This window comes from Parastagonospora nodorum (assembly GCF_000146915.1).
Source record: "Parastagonospora nodorum SN15 chromosome Unknown scaffold_26, whole genome shotgun sequence".
Classification (NCBI taxonomy): Eukaryota; Fungi; Ascomycota; class Dothideomycetes; order Pleosporales; family Phaeosphaeriaceae; genus Parastagonospora; species Parastagonospora nodorum.
In genome coordinates, this window is record NW_001884574.1 from 420,769 (window position 1) to 435,867 (window position 15,099).

General features: G+C 51.7%; 8 protein-coding genes across 8 annotated transcripts; 5 read left to right on the plus strand and 3 right to left on the minus strand.

Moving 5' to 3' along the window:
* Positions 1-512: 512 nt before the first annotated feature.
* On the minus strand, positions 513-2,511 carry SNOG_13450 (hypothetical protein; the record flags this gene model as incomplete). The annotated part of the gene is made up of 3 exons (XM_001803612.1): positions 513-1,253; positions 1,309-1,892; positions 1,932-2,511. The coding sequence occupies 3 exons, from the start codon at positions 2,509-2,511 to the stop codon at positions 513-515; spliced, it is 1,905 nt and encodes a 634-aa protein (XP_001803664.1).
* A 1,581-nt stretch (positions 2,512-4,092) lies between these two features.
* On the plus strand, positions 4,093-5,112 carry SNOG_13451 (hypothetical protein; the record flags this gene model as incomplete). The annotated part of the gene is made up of 1 exon (XM_001803613.1): positions 4,093-5,112. One exon carries the CDS (start codon positions 4,093-4,095, stop codon positions 5,110-5,112), a length of 1,020 nt encoding a protein of 339 aa, XP_001803665.1.
* A 482-nt stretch (positions 5,113-5,594) lies between these two features.
* Positions 5,595-6,359, minus strand: SNOG_13452 (hypothetical protein; the record flags this gene model as incomplete). Its single annotated transcript, XM_001803614.1, has 1 exon — positions 5,595-6,359. One exon carries the CDS (start codon positions 6,357-6,359, stop codon positions 5,595-5,597), a length of 765 nt encoding a protein of 254 aa, XP_001803666.1.
* A 425-nt stretch (positions 6,360-6,784) lies between these two features.
* Positions 6,785-8,054, plus strand: SNOG_13453 (hypothetical protein; the record flags this gene model as incomplete). The annotated part of the gene is made up of 1 exon (XM_001803615.1): positions 6,785-8,054. Exon 1 carries the CDS (start codon positions 7,098-7,100, stop codon positions 8,052-8,054), a length of 957 nt encoding a protein of 318 aa, XP_001803667.1. The 5' UTR covers positions 6,785-7,097.
* A 724-nt stretch (positions 8,055-8,778) lies between these two features.
* Positions 8,779-9,627, plus strand: SNOG_13454 (hypothetical protein; the record flags this gene model as incomplete). The annotated part of the gene is made up of 1 exon (XM_001803616.1): positions 8,779-9,627. One exon carries the CDS (start codon positions 8,779-8,781, stop codon positions 9,625-9,627), a length of 849 nt encoding a protein of 282 aa, XP_001803668.1.
* A 1,722-nt stretch (positions 9,628-11,349) lies between these two features.
* On the minus strand, positions 11,350-11,636 carry SNOG_13455 (hypothetical protein; the record flags this gene model as incomplete). Its single annotated transcript, XM_001803617.1, has 3 exons — positions 11,350-11,400; positions 11,451-11,466; positions 11,608-11,636. The coding sequence occupies 3 exons, from the start codon at positions 11,634-11,636 to the stop codon at positions 11,350-11,352; spliced, it is 96 nt and encodes a 31-aa protein (XP_001803669.1).
* Positions 11,637-11,789: 153 nt separating this feature from the next.
* SNOG_13456 (hypothetical protein) lies at positions 11,790-12,180 on the plus strand (the record flags this gene model as incomplete). Its single annotated transcript, XM_001803618.1, has 3 exons — positions 11,790-11,933; positions 11,989-12,009; positions 12,070-12,180. 3 exons carry the CDS (start codon positions 11,790-11,792, stop codon positions 12,178-12,180), a joined length of 276 nt encoding a protein of 91 aa, XP_001803670.1.
* Positions 12,181-14,015: 1,835 nt separating this feature from the next.
* SNOG_13457 (hypothetical protein) lies at positions 14,016-14,342 on the plus strand (the record flags this gene model as incomplete). Its single annotated transcript, XM_001803619.1, has 2 exons — positions 14,016-14,159; positions 14,211-14,342. 2 exons carry the CDS (start codon positions 14,016-14,018, stop codon positions 14,340-14,342), a joined length of 276 nt encoding a protein of 91 aa, XP_001803671.1.
* Between the last annotated feature and the right edge of the window lie 757 nt (positions 14,343-15,099).

Below are 15,099 nucleotides of genomic sequence, written 5' to 3' on the forward strand. Positions count from 1 at the left end.
TAGTCAATATGAACCATGGTACTTTGTAGCGCCGCTACATGCTATTAGGAAAGGTCGTCCTCTCACTTGCTACACTGAGCCGCACAACGACCCGACGCAACTGTCCTTCTTCCGGGAATTGCAAGAGCACGCAGGCATTTAGGGACCATATTGAGCTGTTGCAGAGAGTTCAGGTATGAGTTTGCATTATGGAGTGATCTTGCTGGTGATGCGTCATCTGACCCGCCCAGTACTATACAACCCGATCTCAGGATCGACTTTCCACCCCAGCATTAGCCTCCGTCAAATCGGCACAGAATCTATAATTAGCCTCCTCAATACATATCCAATCGTTCTCATGTAATTGTGGTCGACAAGCGATCGCTCGAGCGCAACGTAGACGATGTACAGCACAGACTGCGACATGCCTGGTGGCCAAATAGTCCACCGCAATATAAAGGTATCCAATAGGCCAATGTCGGTAGCACACGGCAAGTGAAATAGCCAAAGCCGCAACAACGTTCTCAGTAAGCCTATTCTTGAGACGAGGCATCCGTATCCTTGCCAATGACAAAGTCATCTGTGTCCTCGGTTGCAGCGCGTGAAATAGATTCATCTTCAGCGACACTAGCAAATCGGCTCGGAACACGGCCAGCGTTGAGGTCGTCGGCTAACTCCCAGACGTTGGACAATTTGTAGTCGGCGTCGTATTCCTCGCACCACTGCACGCAGCGAGTGAAGATGCCACCTTGATCCTTTCCGGGGTGCTTGCGAAGGCCGCTACAGAGCGCACGCAGCTCAAAGTCGACTGCAAGCTCCTGCTCGCTACTGTCCAGGCGGATCATGTCCGTAGCCTTATCATCGAGGGTGGCTTGGCTTGCGAAGATGGCTCTTGTTTCCGCCTCCCACTCGGCGCCATACTTCTCATGGCCCTTCTTGATTGCAGTGGTGCATTTAACCGAGCAAGTGTTGCGAAGATATGCCGGCTCTACCATCCTGTACTCGTTGACAGTATCGCTGATTGCCGCCGGGCCCCATCCCCGCGCGTACAAGCGCAAAGCCACGATCGGCCGACGGAGGCTGTTGAAGAAGTACACAATGATCTCGGTATCAGTCAGAGGCAGGAGTGGAAGTTGCGCGTACATAGGCGCCACCATCTTGTCCAAGTTATGAATTCCGCGCTTGTTGATGCAGGTATTCGGCTTCTTCGAACCGCTCGGGGGACCAGTGCGGCCAGGCGTGAGGGGTGTAACGGGAGAACGATCCATAAATCCCTACATGACTTGTCAGCTGCTATGGCTCACTTCATCTCCAGAAGAATAAACATACCGCAGACTGTGTAAGTGGGGTCGGCAAGCCTATGGCAGAGCCTGCATACATCTTGCCCGGAATTTGAATCTCCAATACCTTACGGCCCTTGCCCTTTCTGACTTTGCCTGGCTCGTCTCGCGCCCTATAGTTGCTGCGATCTGGCGAAGGACTCCTTGAGCGATCATCGTTAGAAGCGTGATAGGCAGACATTGGCTGGAACGGAGTACCGAGTGCAGAGCTCGGCTCCTGGTGCATCTGGAGGGGTGTCGCGGGTCCAAGACTCCTCATGCGCTCATGGATCTCTTCAAGGGCGATATGCGTTCTCCGGTTAAAGCCCACCAGCTCGACAATCAAGTGGCCCTGTTCTTGCACTGTAAAGTAGTCAGCATGAGGACAAACCAAAGAGGTTGAAGACGGCTCCATGGCATCGCTCACGTTCTGGCTTGGCCAGCGTGGGGTGCGATGTCCTGAACTACGCTCTGGGGGTTTTGACTTACACTTCTGCTCGTTGGTAGCGTTGGCATGATGCAGTGTCTGTACAGAATACTGTAGTTCTTCGAGCTGCTCGCGAGGAACGGTAACGACATCGTCATGTTCTACGCCTGGTCAGTAGAGTTCAATGCAATGAGAGCTTCAAATACCTTGCAGCATCATAGGCGGGAAGTCGAGAAACTCATCTCCGCCAAAGTAATCACCGCCATTAGCGAAATCGCGCTGATCCATTGTGTCGCGTTTCGCTTTCGTTTTCGTTGTGTACTTTTTAGGTTTGATGTGTTTCGTGAGATGTGTAATCTTGGGCAAGTTTGGTGTTTTGTTGCACGTTGCAGTTGTCGACGCTGTTGTCTTGTTGACGCGACCCGTTGCTATGGCAAGACCACGTCGAGACGAAAGGCTCGAGAACACCGGTGGAGGAACATTGAGACGACTGCTGTTGTTACCAAGCACTTGCAGCGCAAACTTATGGGGAGAGCTGCCAGTGTACGCCGACCGAGCAAGGTGTGGCGTTCTGGCTACCAAGGAAGGCTTCCTAGCTGGTCGCGGAGGCGGCAGCATGGTTCGCTGTGGCTGCAACATACTGGCATCTCGTTCCTTGCTAGGGATATGGCGGGGTGCCGACATTGGCGCCCTCTTCGAGAGCTCACTCGAGGAGACAGCGGACGCAATTGATGCGATTGGCGGCTCCGGGCTTCCTTCCTTCTTGATGACTGGCATAGTTGACATAGTTGTTGCGGTAAAGTTTACGTGTTTGGGCGCAGATTGACTATGGGAGCGAAAAACTAACCGGCTTGTGGGTCTGTGCACTAGTGACGACGATATCGGCAGTCAACGGAGCCGGTGAAGGTGAAGGCGACTGTGGCTGCCCATTTCGTCATTGTTTGAGTCCTCAAGCTCCCACATCGTTTGCGTCAGGCACTGCGGCCAGGGTCATGGTTCTACGACGTGTACGGTAGGAGATTAAAAGTGTAGGAAAAAGTTTGAGCAAAGCGTTCAGTGAGACTTGGCTGGCAGATGCCTTTTTATGGCGGCTGGAGGCAATCACGCCTGTGCGGTGTGGTAAGAGCGGTTTGGATGGGACTGTGGAAACAGGAAATAGAACTGCATGATAGCATGTGAGAGCAGTCCCCGACGGCGAGATGAGTGAGGATTTGCCACTCATAACGACGACTTTACCCTGGCGACAGCCTGACGGAGATTGTCCCAACGAGTTCGGGAATCCCAACATCCTGCTTTATGGTAACGTGAGATGAGAAGACAGATCGCGCTGACTCCATGGCTTCATCAGCACACGCCGATCATAGTTAGCTTAGACGGAGCCAGTCCTCCTTGTCCAACATGCTTTGATCCAGGCCCTCGGGGGAGTAAGTTCACCGCGACGGTCCAAAAAACCATGCATCTTCCTGAGAGATAGTCTAGATGCCGGAGCGCAGGAGGATAGAAATAACAGCATAGATGTGTCTTGACTCCCGAGTCCAGTCAGCGGTCTTTCCTTGGTGCCCAAGTCGGGTCGCTGCAGAAGAGATATAGAAAAGACATGACAGGACAAGAGAAGGTGCTCGTTGGTATCTCTCACACTTTGCGCGATGTTTAGTTTGGTATTGTGAATGTATGGGCTACCATCCCCGCGTATCCGGACATGAGCACTTTAATTCAATCCCCTGGGAGGGGTTTGACATGTCAGCTAAGGGCGCGGACAGGGGTGAACAAGCCTCGCTGTCAGTCCATGAGATGGATTATATCCAAAGTAATAAGCTGGGTGGATCGAGCAAATAGATTAATACGACGTTGTGAGGCCGATGGCGAAAGAATGGTGAAGAAGTGAAGTGTGACGTTGACGCGCGGATGGATTGGAATCTGCGCTAGCACCTGATACGGTATCGCGCTATTTGCGTCTGCTCTAACCGTGGACATCTTCCAGAACTTATCTCATCTCCTTGTGCATATCATAGCACTCAATTCCTAGGCTCTGCTCAGGTATCAGTGGTGTTTTTGTCTCAGCATGAGTCTCAGCATGACATGACGAAAAAGCTGGCTTCTTTCTCCGTACTGAACCTTGGGTCCTAAGTATTGGGCATTCCACGCACTTATAAAGAAAAATGTACGAACTTTTCTAAAAGAGATCGTTCCTCCGCACATCGCAAACGTAATATCATGGTAAGAAACGTAGTACGCATGATCTGAGTGCCGACATGGAAGCGAGGAGGATATCGTGTCGACTTACCGAGGCTAAAAGCAACAACACCTCTTATCGATAACTCGCTATCAACATCACCACTACAACTCCTCCGCCGCGTCATACCAACAATGCCTACGCAAATCCTCATCGTCGGCGCCGGCGCCATCGGTGCATTCTACGCCTCGCGCCTCGCCCAAGTCCCCTCCGTCGCCGTCTCCGTAATCTGCCGATCCAACTACTCCGCCGTAAAAGCCCGCGGCTTCAAGATCACATCCCCCCAATACGGCTCCTACACATTCACGCCCGCGCACACGTTTGCCAATCCCGAGGAGGCGCACAAGAGCGACATACAATGGGACTACATCGTAGTCAGCACGAAGGCGCTGCCGGACATTAGCGACGACTCGGCGATCCTCGAGGGCTTGGTCAGCAGCAACACCGCGATTGTGCTGATTCAAAACGGCCTGGGTGTAGAAGAACCATACGCCACGCGCTTCCCACACGCAGCGATATGCTCCGCCGTGACAATCGCCACATGCGCGCAACCCACGCCCGGACACATCCAACACAACCGGTGGACGCGCATAAACTCCGGGCCGTGGCTGCCACACCTCGACGTCGGCTCTGCTCAAGCCGGCGATGCAGAGGTCAGCGAGAAGAATGATGCGTTCATCGGGTTGTTGAAGGAGGGAGGGATTAAGGATGCCGAAGCATACACGCATGCGAAATTACAGCTAGTCAGATGGCATAAAATCGCGATAAACGCCTCCATGAACCCCTCGTCTGTACTCACCCTATGTCCGTCGAATTTCTCCATGGCTCACGAGCCCGAAATGCAACTCCACATTCTCGGCGTAATGCACGAGATTCTGTCCACGGCACCCAAAATCTTGGGCGTCCCGATGCCCAAGGAATTCGCGACGCCAGAGCAGATTGTCAAGAGTACGATGAAGAATAACAGTGGCAGTCGACCGAGTATGGCGATGGATTGGGAGGGGGGGAAAGCGATGGAGATTGAGGTTATTTTGGGGAACCCGATTCGCGTGGCGAGGGCGAGAGGGTACGAGATGCCGAGGCTGCAGACGTTGTATGCGCTGGTGAGGATGGCGCAGAAAGTTCGGGATGAGCGGAAACAGAGTAAGTTGTAGAGAATGGGGAAGGCGTGGGATTGGTGATGGAGGTGTATATATATCTTGGCGGTGGAGCAGAGCGGATGAATCTAGGGCGAGCATATATATTTTGAATACATGAGCGATTTTGTTTCTTGTAGAACGCTGTAATGAGTGATAGATTCTCACTCTTGCTTTGTATTCGTTTTGAAGCGATTCGTCTGGCTCATTCGCCTGGACCATTCGCAACGTTCGCGACAACCCCGCTAAATACTATGGAGCTATTGAATTGCCATAACCATATGGTCGGGCAGAGCTAACTCCTGGGATGCCGTTGACACTTTTATATGACGATTGGATGTGTCGTCCAATCATGATGATTTTTCTTGTAAATTGACGTTGTGTCTTGAACCACAAATTACAAGACGTGCAGCACAGACGAATACTTGCAAAGGTACTACATTTCAGATGTTGAGAATTATACATGAATTCAAGTCCGACGTCTCCACCATGTACCACCATCACGAAGGCACAACAGCAATCAACTCCTTCTCCGGCACCTCTCCACCCTCCCTCTCCCCACTCCCCTCCTTCACAAACGCCCACTTCCACAAAATCTCCCCGCCCTTAACACCCTCTCTCGCCATGGGATTATTCTCGCCCTCGCTGCAATTCCCCACGATCTCGTCGTATCCACACCTTAGATAGAACTTCGCATTCCCCTCACTACTCACAACACTCGAGTGTACATTCTCCTCCTTTGCGCGCTCCAACCCCCAAGCAACAAGCTGCTGACCAACCCCGCGCTTCTGGTACGCTGGATCGATACCGCATAGATTCAGGTACCAGTTATTTGCGCGCGGGAGGCCGTTGGTAACACCTTCCCAGTGGTGTTTGAACCAGGGATACGTATCCTGGAGAATAGTCGCCTTGCTCTTATCAATCGCGCGATTCTCACTGTCTAGCGGCTCGAATGCATCTGGGCCGGGATCTTGCCATGCGCTGATGACTTTCTGGGCGCCGGCGTCATCGCCCTGGCGCTGCCATGTGGCCATACCGGCGATCTTTTCTTCACCGTTTTCGATGAGTGTCGAGACGATGACGACGTCGCGCGGTTCCTGGAAGAAGGCGCGGGTGCGTTGGCGCCAGAAGATCAAGGGATCGGAGGGGTATTGATGGCGATGGGGATGAACTAATTGGCCGAAGAGGCCTTCATTGAAGAAGGCGGCGTGGCAGATGGCGCCGATGGCGGGCTCGTCTTGGGCCGTGGCAAGGCGGACAGGCATAATGGAATGGGTTTTCAGATTTAGAGTGATGGAAATGAGAGAAGATGATATTACTTGGGACTGTGACACAAAAACATGAGATGGTGTTTAATGATAAGTAGTAGCGCGATGCCTGTATCTCTGAAGCCGCAACTGCAGATGGCCGACGGGAAACATGGCTGACTGCGCGATCGGAGACTGTCTTACACTTCATATACCTGGCTTCCCTGTTTGGAGTAGGCGGTTTCTCACTGTTCACGTGATCGAGAAGATAAGGATGCTTACTGGAGGTTGTGACTGAGCATCAGGGGTCCTTTGGTGGTGTAGTGGTGGCATTACGTCAGCGGGCGTCTGGACTTAGGCAGCAACAGAGCTAGTGCGGCTGCCGCCGCGTTCTGCGAACCTTCACTTTGACACGACGTTCAAGACGCGTCGTTTTTCTCGCCACCATGACTGCACAGTCGCAGAAGCTATCCAGTCTCAAAGCGTGCTGTGTACAGCCCTCCATTGCGTGGTAATAGCAAACCTCGGGCTTGTCACCAACGCATTGCAGCATATCACTTGCACTTTCTCACTACCGCCTGTGAAAGTCCTGACCAGCCGCTGCTATACGCTGGGGACATTGAAGAGACCATTGTTTCCATACACAGTTCCTTTGCCAGGCCTACCAATTGCTCCCGAGCTCCTCCACGACTACCCCGCTGCCGCCACCCCGCACCACTACGACGACCTCAACCACCCCAGCAGTGCCTCACAAGCATGACTTCTCTACGCGAGGAGGCCGCCCTGAGCGACTTCGGGAACTCTCACCAGCGCAAGCACAACGACTACTCGTACCGGCTTCCTGCGGCACCGCGGATTGTCGTGCCACCACCGACCCTGAGCACCGACATGCCCGGCATCGTCGTGAGCTCTGAACAGATGGGCGAACTCGACCTCACTTTCCTGCAGGAACTCGACCTCAACGACATCATACAAAAGAACACGCTCTTAGAGTGGTCATATGAGCGGCGGAGGCATGCGCAAATGCTGCTGCCGTGGCTCTATCTCGGGCCGATGCTCGCAGCACGAGACAAGGAGTACTTGCAGGCAGAGGGCATTACAATGGTGCTCGCGATCCGGGCGCAGGCTAATAGCATGATTGGCGCCCTCAAAGTATCGCGCGAAGTCTGCCCCGAAGTTGCGACAATCGAGGTGCCGAGCTTCCACGGGCTCATCAGTCGCTTCGACCAGACGACCAAGTTGATTAACACGCACTTGGCACGCTGGCGCCAGTACTCTCTGGAGAAGACGGGTCAAGCAGCCCTCGGGAAGGTCCTCGTCTTCTGCGAGTCTGGCAACGAGAAGTCGGCTGCTGTAGTCGCAGCCTACCTCATGGAGACGCTTACCGACTTTGACCATATCAAGGCGATGCAGGTGTGCCAAGCCCAGCGCTTCTGTGTCAACTTTGACGACAGTCTCAAGAACCTCCTGCAGTCTTACTGGGATATCTTGCAGGCCCGCCGATCGGTCGCCATGTACAATATAGTCACCACCCAGGAGACTGCGGCCGGGGCTACTTCCAATACTCACTTGTCCACTGGTGTCAAACCGAAGCGCACCATAGAGCATACCCGGGATGATGAGGATGTCGAGATGGACGATGGCTTGGACCCCTCGGATGCGCTCCGCTTTGCTGGCCGAGACTCGACACCTTTCCAGAACCGGGACGATTAGGAGACTCACGGACAAGTTGTGCGCAATTTCATACATTCTCGGTCATAACATTTTTTCCAGCAATATACCCCACATAGCCTCCGGTGTTTGGCGGCTTTTGTACTTTCTCACTCAGTCCCTCTGACTTTCGAGACTAGCGCGTCTGGCAGTGGTCGTCTGAGTGAACATTTCCAAGTAATTAGCAGCACATGTTCACTCTCTGTTCACCACTCATCACTCATACCTAAAGCATGTTGCAGTCCCATTTTCCCATGTCCTCACTCACTACGTCGTGCATACCTGTGATCTCTAAACATTCTCTGCGCATTGCTTTGCTGCTGTTAAATGTGCGGTCAGCACGCATGTCACTCAAATCACCCTCTTTGCTCGCACTTCTCCCGACTTGCGCGGAAAGTGGCTTTGACTTCCTTTGCGCTTGTAGCTTCCAACGCATGCAGCGTTGATCATATGCTCTCTGCCAGTGACCACATCTTCACAGAAATGTTGTCACTCGCCGTCAAGCAGTGGAAACGGCAATGTTGGTGTTCCATTATGGCTGGTCGTAATGCTGCATTTCATCTCAACAACAAGCGGCGCCAGTTCTAGCCGTAAACAAGCTCCGTTCTCGATACCGTGGAGCGAATTGAGTGCAAGGCACCAGAACTGGCCGGGCTGCCTAGCGATAGAGTACCAGAAATTTCACGATATCAAACTCGACTTCCGCGCACCATGGCCAACATTGTCCATGGAAGCCACGACAGACTTGCAATACAGCCCAACCACGTCTCAACACATCCAAGTCGGCGGTCGTGTTGACGAAGTGTGCGCACGCCTGTCCTTCACCACCACCCACACATGCCACCGACTCACATATTCCCCCATCTCTAACACGCATCCTTTAAACCCATCATTCCAGCAGATCAACATGTCAACTCCCACCATCGATCCCCACATAATCTCCCCACCCGTCCTCCCCCTCGCCCTGCGCGCCAAAAACGACGCCGATCGCCTCTGGGCCGAACACGCCTTCCACGAGCCCAACCTCCTCATCGTCCCCACCTACCTGCGCTCGCGCCCGCGCACCGCCTATCACACACGCATCCAAATGGAGCTCATGCGCAACTGGCAGCTGGACATTGCGCGATCGATAACGAGCGTCGAGGCATTTCTGTTCACGCCCGAGTACGAGTACATGAAGGAGCGCGCGGAGGTTTTGGGCGGGAAGATTCGGTGTTGGAAGAGCGAGGTTGAGAGGTTGGAGGGGAAGATACCCAAGGTTAAGAGGGAGGTGGTGGAGACGAAGACTAAGGCGCCAGAGGTGAATCATGGGTTCTCGAAGAGTACGGTTGTCATCCCGTTTGAGAAGGGAATGAAGAGGGGCGCGGAAGAGGAGGGGGAAGGGGATATGACGGTGAAGAAGGCCAGGGTTGATGAGGGTGGGAAGGGAAATGTGGAGGTGGAGGGGGAGATGATGGTTGTGTTGGTGGAAAAGGTTCGGGCGGATAGTGTGGATGTGGCGGAGGAGAAGGAGAAAGACGACGAGGAGATGGGCACGGTGGAGGAGACGAGTCCCGAGAAGCTGGATCATGAGTAGGCTGAGCGGATAAGCCTGTGGCGGTGGTGGTCATTCTTGGATACATTGCTTGGGTCTGGTGTATATTTGGCACCGAAGGCTGGATGATTGTTATTCTTTCAAATCTTGCATGATAATAGCAAGGCGCATTGGAGTTCAAGGATAGACGAATAGATGGAGCTGAATCGCTTCTGGGTTCTGCGTGGGCTTCTCGGGGATGGTGTATTAGTACTGTGTAGTCTACGGTTTGAATGCGAAGTGGACTTTGAAGCGTCGAGCAACTCCCTCGTAGCTATCACGAACGCAAATAGTGTGTTACCGACACTTCAGGTAATTTAAGGTATGGACCTTCCATAGGACTTTTGTGATCTCCGTCCGGCTCGATACATGTCCTTGCATAGTATGCGTGGCCTGATGGATCTGACATCACTTTTCGGGCGCTATCTCGCCGACCTGTGTTACCATAATATATGACATCTCGTGTGACACAGTATATTTGGACGCATTGGATAGTGTTGCTTCATATTCAAGAGTCTAGTCAGGAAGTATCGGGGATGGTATCGTGCTTGCAAAAAACCCCGAAAGGGAAAATGATACGATTGCAACGCACCATACCGCAGAAGCGATGCAACGTAGTTTTTTTAAGAGGAGATCTCACCTGTGACAAGCTCTTCTGCTAATGTCAGCATGCGCGTAAACCTTTGGCATGTGCTTATTCCCCCTTGCTCCCCTTCACCGGAAGCATTGTTCCTTGCATACACGCCATGACTGCGGTAGCATCCGACGCTAGCGGCCGAAGTACCCGAATGCTTCTTTGCGCTCCATTTTAGAAAGACTCGAGAATGACGAATAATGTATCATATTTGCGACAATGTAGCGTTGAGGTCAGGAGTAAGTGTTTACTAGACAGGCCAAAACTCAACAGGTCCGAAGCAAACTACCCTAACGACCCAGTGCGGACATTTCTTACACGAGATACTAGCTGGACAGGACGCTGCGGGGTACATGTAAGCTACACTTACGCTTCTTATCCCCGCTTTCAGCTATGGTGTGCATGTTTTGTAGCGGGTAATACGGCCGGGTAAGTGATGACACAGCCGCAAGTCCTGCCATGCCAGACAAGGGTCTGCGTTTACCGCGTCACGTAACTTTGATCTAACATAGATCATCGTATGCAGCAGAGTAATTTTTTTTCGGGCGAGATCCAAAGGCCGGTCGACCGCCCTGTCAGTAAGCTCGTCCGAGACATTGTGAGGTCCAGGGTAAAGGGAATCTGTGGTCCAGCAAGACGAGTGGCAGGGCGTTAACATGCTACCTGCATGCGCGGTATGGGCTGGTTGAAATGCTGAGTGCGTGGTCGGCGGAAGGTGCTGAAAGTGCGATCAGATTTGGAACACGGGAGAAACAATGAAGTTTGTTTCGTAAGTGAGAAACTGTCCTACGGTAAGCTAGAAGTGCTGACAATGTTTCAGTAAAATGCATTTCTCGATACCCAGAGCCATGGGAGAATTCACATGCTAGAATTCAGAGTCTGCTGCATTATTCCCTCTTACGAATCAGGAAACACATTCCAGATCGCAGCGTCACGAGAATACAAAATCTCGTGCTTTTCAACTACTCCTTTTTGACTTCACCCAAAGTTCGGATAAGCTTACACCTGCATCTTGCGACTCGAACATGATCAACTGTCCCTTCAACGTGCTTCACGCCACTGACTCACCAAGTCAGCACTGGGCTTCCAGTCTATCCTTGATAGCATTGCTCTCGTAATGACACGGAGTTGTCAAGACAAGTCTTCCCTTGCTCAGCTTGCATCAGATTCAAGCAGTCATGGTCGCACATACCGTCAGGATCAAACATCTGGTCAAGAAAACATCTACGTCCGAAAATATTTTCTACGCCCGACGAAATATGACCTGCAAACACTCCGCGTTTGGGGCCGATTAGCATGCAGTGAGGCAGATGCATGTCAGAGTCACATCAGATCATGATGTGACATACAGAAGAGCGTACTCAAACGCTTCAGCCATGATGTACGCTTCTGATCAGGTTAGTAGGGCCAAAGCCACCGAGCAAGACTATAAAGTCCAGTCTACTTCCCTCTCTATTGTATCATCAACCAACTCATTCCAACAACATCTTCTCACTGAAAATCTTCTTCAAACAATCTTACTCCGCTCAATATGAAGTCCTTCATCGCCATCATCGCTCTCGCTACTGCCGCCTCAGCAGCCAGCCTTTCCAACCCTCTCTTCCAGCGTGCCCCAGCTGCTGTGTGCAACGGTCATTCCGGCGAATCTTGCGCCCAGCCAAACCAGCGCGCATGCGTACGTGCTCTCTCCTACCCTCCATCCTCAAAACATTAGCTAACACAGAGCACAGGAGGACAATGGCGGACACTCTGTAAGTTAAACAACTGAGCGATTAGCAGTTAAAACAAACTAACACGTGGCGTGACAACAGTTGATCTGTGTTGAAAAGTCGCGTGGCAAGTTTGCGTGGATCAATGCGGATAACTGCCCAGATTCAAACCAGCACTGCGACTGCGCGGATGGGTTCTGCAAGCCTAACTAGAATACCGGCTAGTTCTGAGGGAAATACGCCGGCAGTCTTGGGGAATGGATGAGGTGAAGAGCTGGTATTAGCTATCTACATTCGTTTGTGTGTGAGCGCTGCCAATTAACAGCGAGAGATAAATACGAGAGTTGCAACTCAACAGATGTTCTTTTGTGCTTCATGATGTCCTGCTCATCTCCTCACTGAATATTTGATCCCCGATGTGACACAGATCTACGCAAGACCTCCTACAGAGCTTTACCCTAGTCTTTTCCAGCCTTGCATATGCCCTTGTATAGTCTGAATATACCAAAGTATCTAAGATGAAGTGTTAGGAGGCTGCCTCGCCGGCTTGTACCGCCTTTCTACACTGGCGTCTTGTGTCATTGAAGAGTTTTGAGAAGCCTTGAGAAGTGCTGCATCCACTCGCTGGATTTTTCCATTGTGGCTTCTTGGTACTAGGTAGTCGTGCTTGAACAAGATACCCGTGTTCTTGCGCGGCTGGAGTCGGGCGAATCTGGGCATGGCAAATCTGCGAAGTTTGCACAAAGTTTTAATCATATGTGCGGCAGCTGGCCCCTGTGGCTTCGGAAAAGGCTTAGCTGCAACAAGCTCCGCTGCCAATTTCAACTTGATTATATCCCTTGCTCTCTCGCGCCAAATGAATTACGCCCTGTACACCACGCAAGTATTGGAAATCAGTCAACGCTGAAATCACATGCTTCAACGCCGATAGTCTCGAAGTTCGCGACGCTGGCTTCAAGGTCAGACACGACCAGACACCACTTTGGAAGCTTCCCCTGACAGTCCGAATCGTGCGGCAAGACGCACATTCCAGACTCTAGAACAACGTCCCGACGTTCTCAGATAGTAACGAGTAGCGAGCGAAACGACCAGCAGCCGTGTTGAGTTATGGACGGCGACTTACTGTTGACCGGCCGCCTGAGACTAGACTGAAAATGTAAGGTTAGATGATAAAGGATCCTTATGCTTGCCAAGTTGTTGCATTCAGTTACTTCATTGAGATGAAGCATAAATGAACTGGCGGGTTGAAGAGGAGAGTGCGTCGTCGAGGGAAACAAGAAGGATCATTGATCATCAATGAATGGTGTGCCTGAAGTAAGATCAGGCGTCCAGTCTATCACCGACCATGGTCACCTCCAAGTACCCATGACATATCAGTGCAAGACTGTTCTATGACGAAGTTCAAGCCTCTAAACTTTTCCCGTAGGCATTAACTTCAATTATGCGCGGAAATCTCACATAGCATACACTGATACTTTCTCTCATTGCCCAGGAGTCGTGATCTAGGCCCTCGGCTTCATCCGGCACCAACACCCCCGTCTATTCAGTGCCTCCGACAAAGAGCCATAGAGTTTCGGTAAGCTTCCATTTACAACCTTACACTTGATTATGCTCGGCCACGCGTCAACATTGTTCAGGCCTTCTACAGCACCCTACATCCAGCACGAAACAAAGGATGCTGCCTCTAGCCCTCTTCGAAGGTCTTCCTTGCTCATCCCATGTCCGAATTAAGCAGTTATAGTTGTACATGCAATTGGAATTGGCCTTGTGGTTGATCAAAAGCTAGCTCCACTCAATACGGCCTCAAAACACTCTATACACACTGCGGGGGAGGTTGCCTGATCATCAACATGTCACTGTCACAAAATGCCTCAAAGCAAATCAGCTACGAGACCAACATGCAGCGAGGCAGACGCAGTTAGAACACCCAAGCCCTCGCGCTTCATAGCCACATATAAAAGCCCTCCGAATCCTCACCTCAGTCAAAACACCACACTCATCTGCATCTCCATCCTCACAAACAATCTTTCCCAACACCATCACGCACCATGAAGTCTATCATCGCCCTCCTCGCCCTCACCTGCGCCGCCTCGGCCGCCAGTCTATCGAACCCGGTCTTTGAGCGCGCCGCCGCAGCTATCTGTAACGCTGGTAGAGGCGACTCCTGCCCGCAGCCAAACCAACGCGCTTGCGTACGTCCAGTACATGCCCACCCTCGAAGTATTCACTAATACCCAATACAGGAGAACAATGGGGGTCACTCTATGGTCTGCGTCGAAAAGTCGCGCGGGAAATACAACTGGATCTACGCGGACAACTGTCCTAGCTCGGGCCAGCACTGCGACTGTGCGGACGGATTCTGCAAGCCCAACTAAGGAGAGGCGGGCTGGACATTACTGCTTTGTTTCGAAGCAAAATAGTGGTAGCAAAGTCTTGAAGGGAATGTGTGTGAAGTGTTGGAAATGGTGGGGGCTATAGGGTATTAACTAGATACATTCGTTTGCGCGCGGCCACGATACTTGTCGAATGAAAATCAGAGTTGCAACTCAATTGGGATTTGGCATTATGCTTTGCTGTGCGTATCTTGAGTTCAGTGATTCCTTGTCTTGTACTGCTGGCAGCACAATACATGGCCTGGCTGGTGGATGCAGACCCGCGCTGTAAAAGTGTTAGACGAGGAATTCAAAGACGTAACAATGACCGGTGAACATTATTCATATATGTAACGAGGAAACAGGCTATCGGCAGCTATCCATGCCTAAGCATGCACGCGCTATCAATAACGAGACGCATTATCAACAGACCAAGCAGACCATTCGCAGGGAAAAACAAAACTCCGGACACGAAAGAAAATAACACGGCAATAGCGAGGGCTGCAGAAGATATATATAACTTCAGAAAATGGATGGAGACGGAGACTGGCCTCTTGTATTATTTATCAAATCGTTTTGGTACTACATTTCCTTTATACCACCTCTTCCTATCCACAAGCACTTTTTTCGGCCAAGTCCTGCCCATCTCTTACAACACTCTTTCACTCCCGATCTACGAAGTAGTGTCGTAGCTAGGCACGAGGGTTGGGATACATACAGCTGCTTTCTTGGTATTCGGTTTGATACGATTAAAATCGCC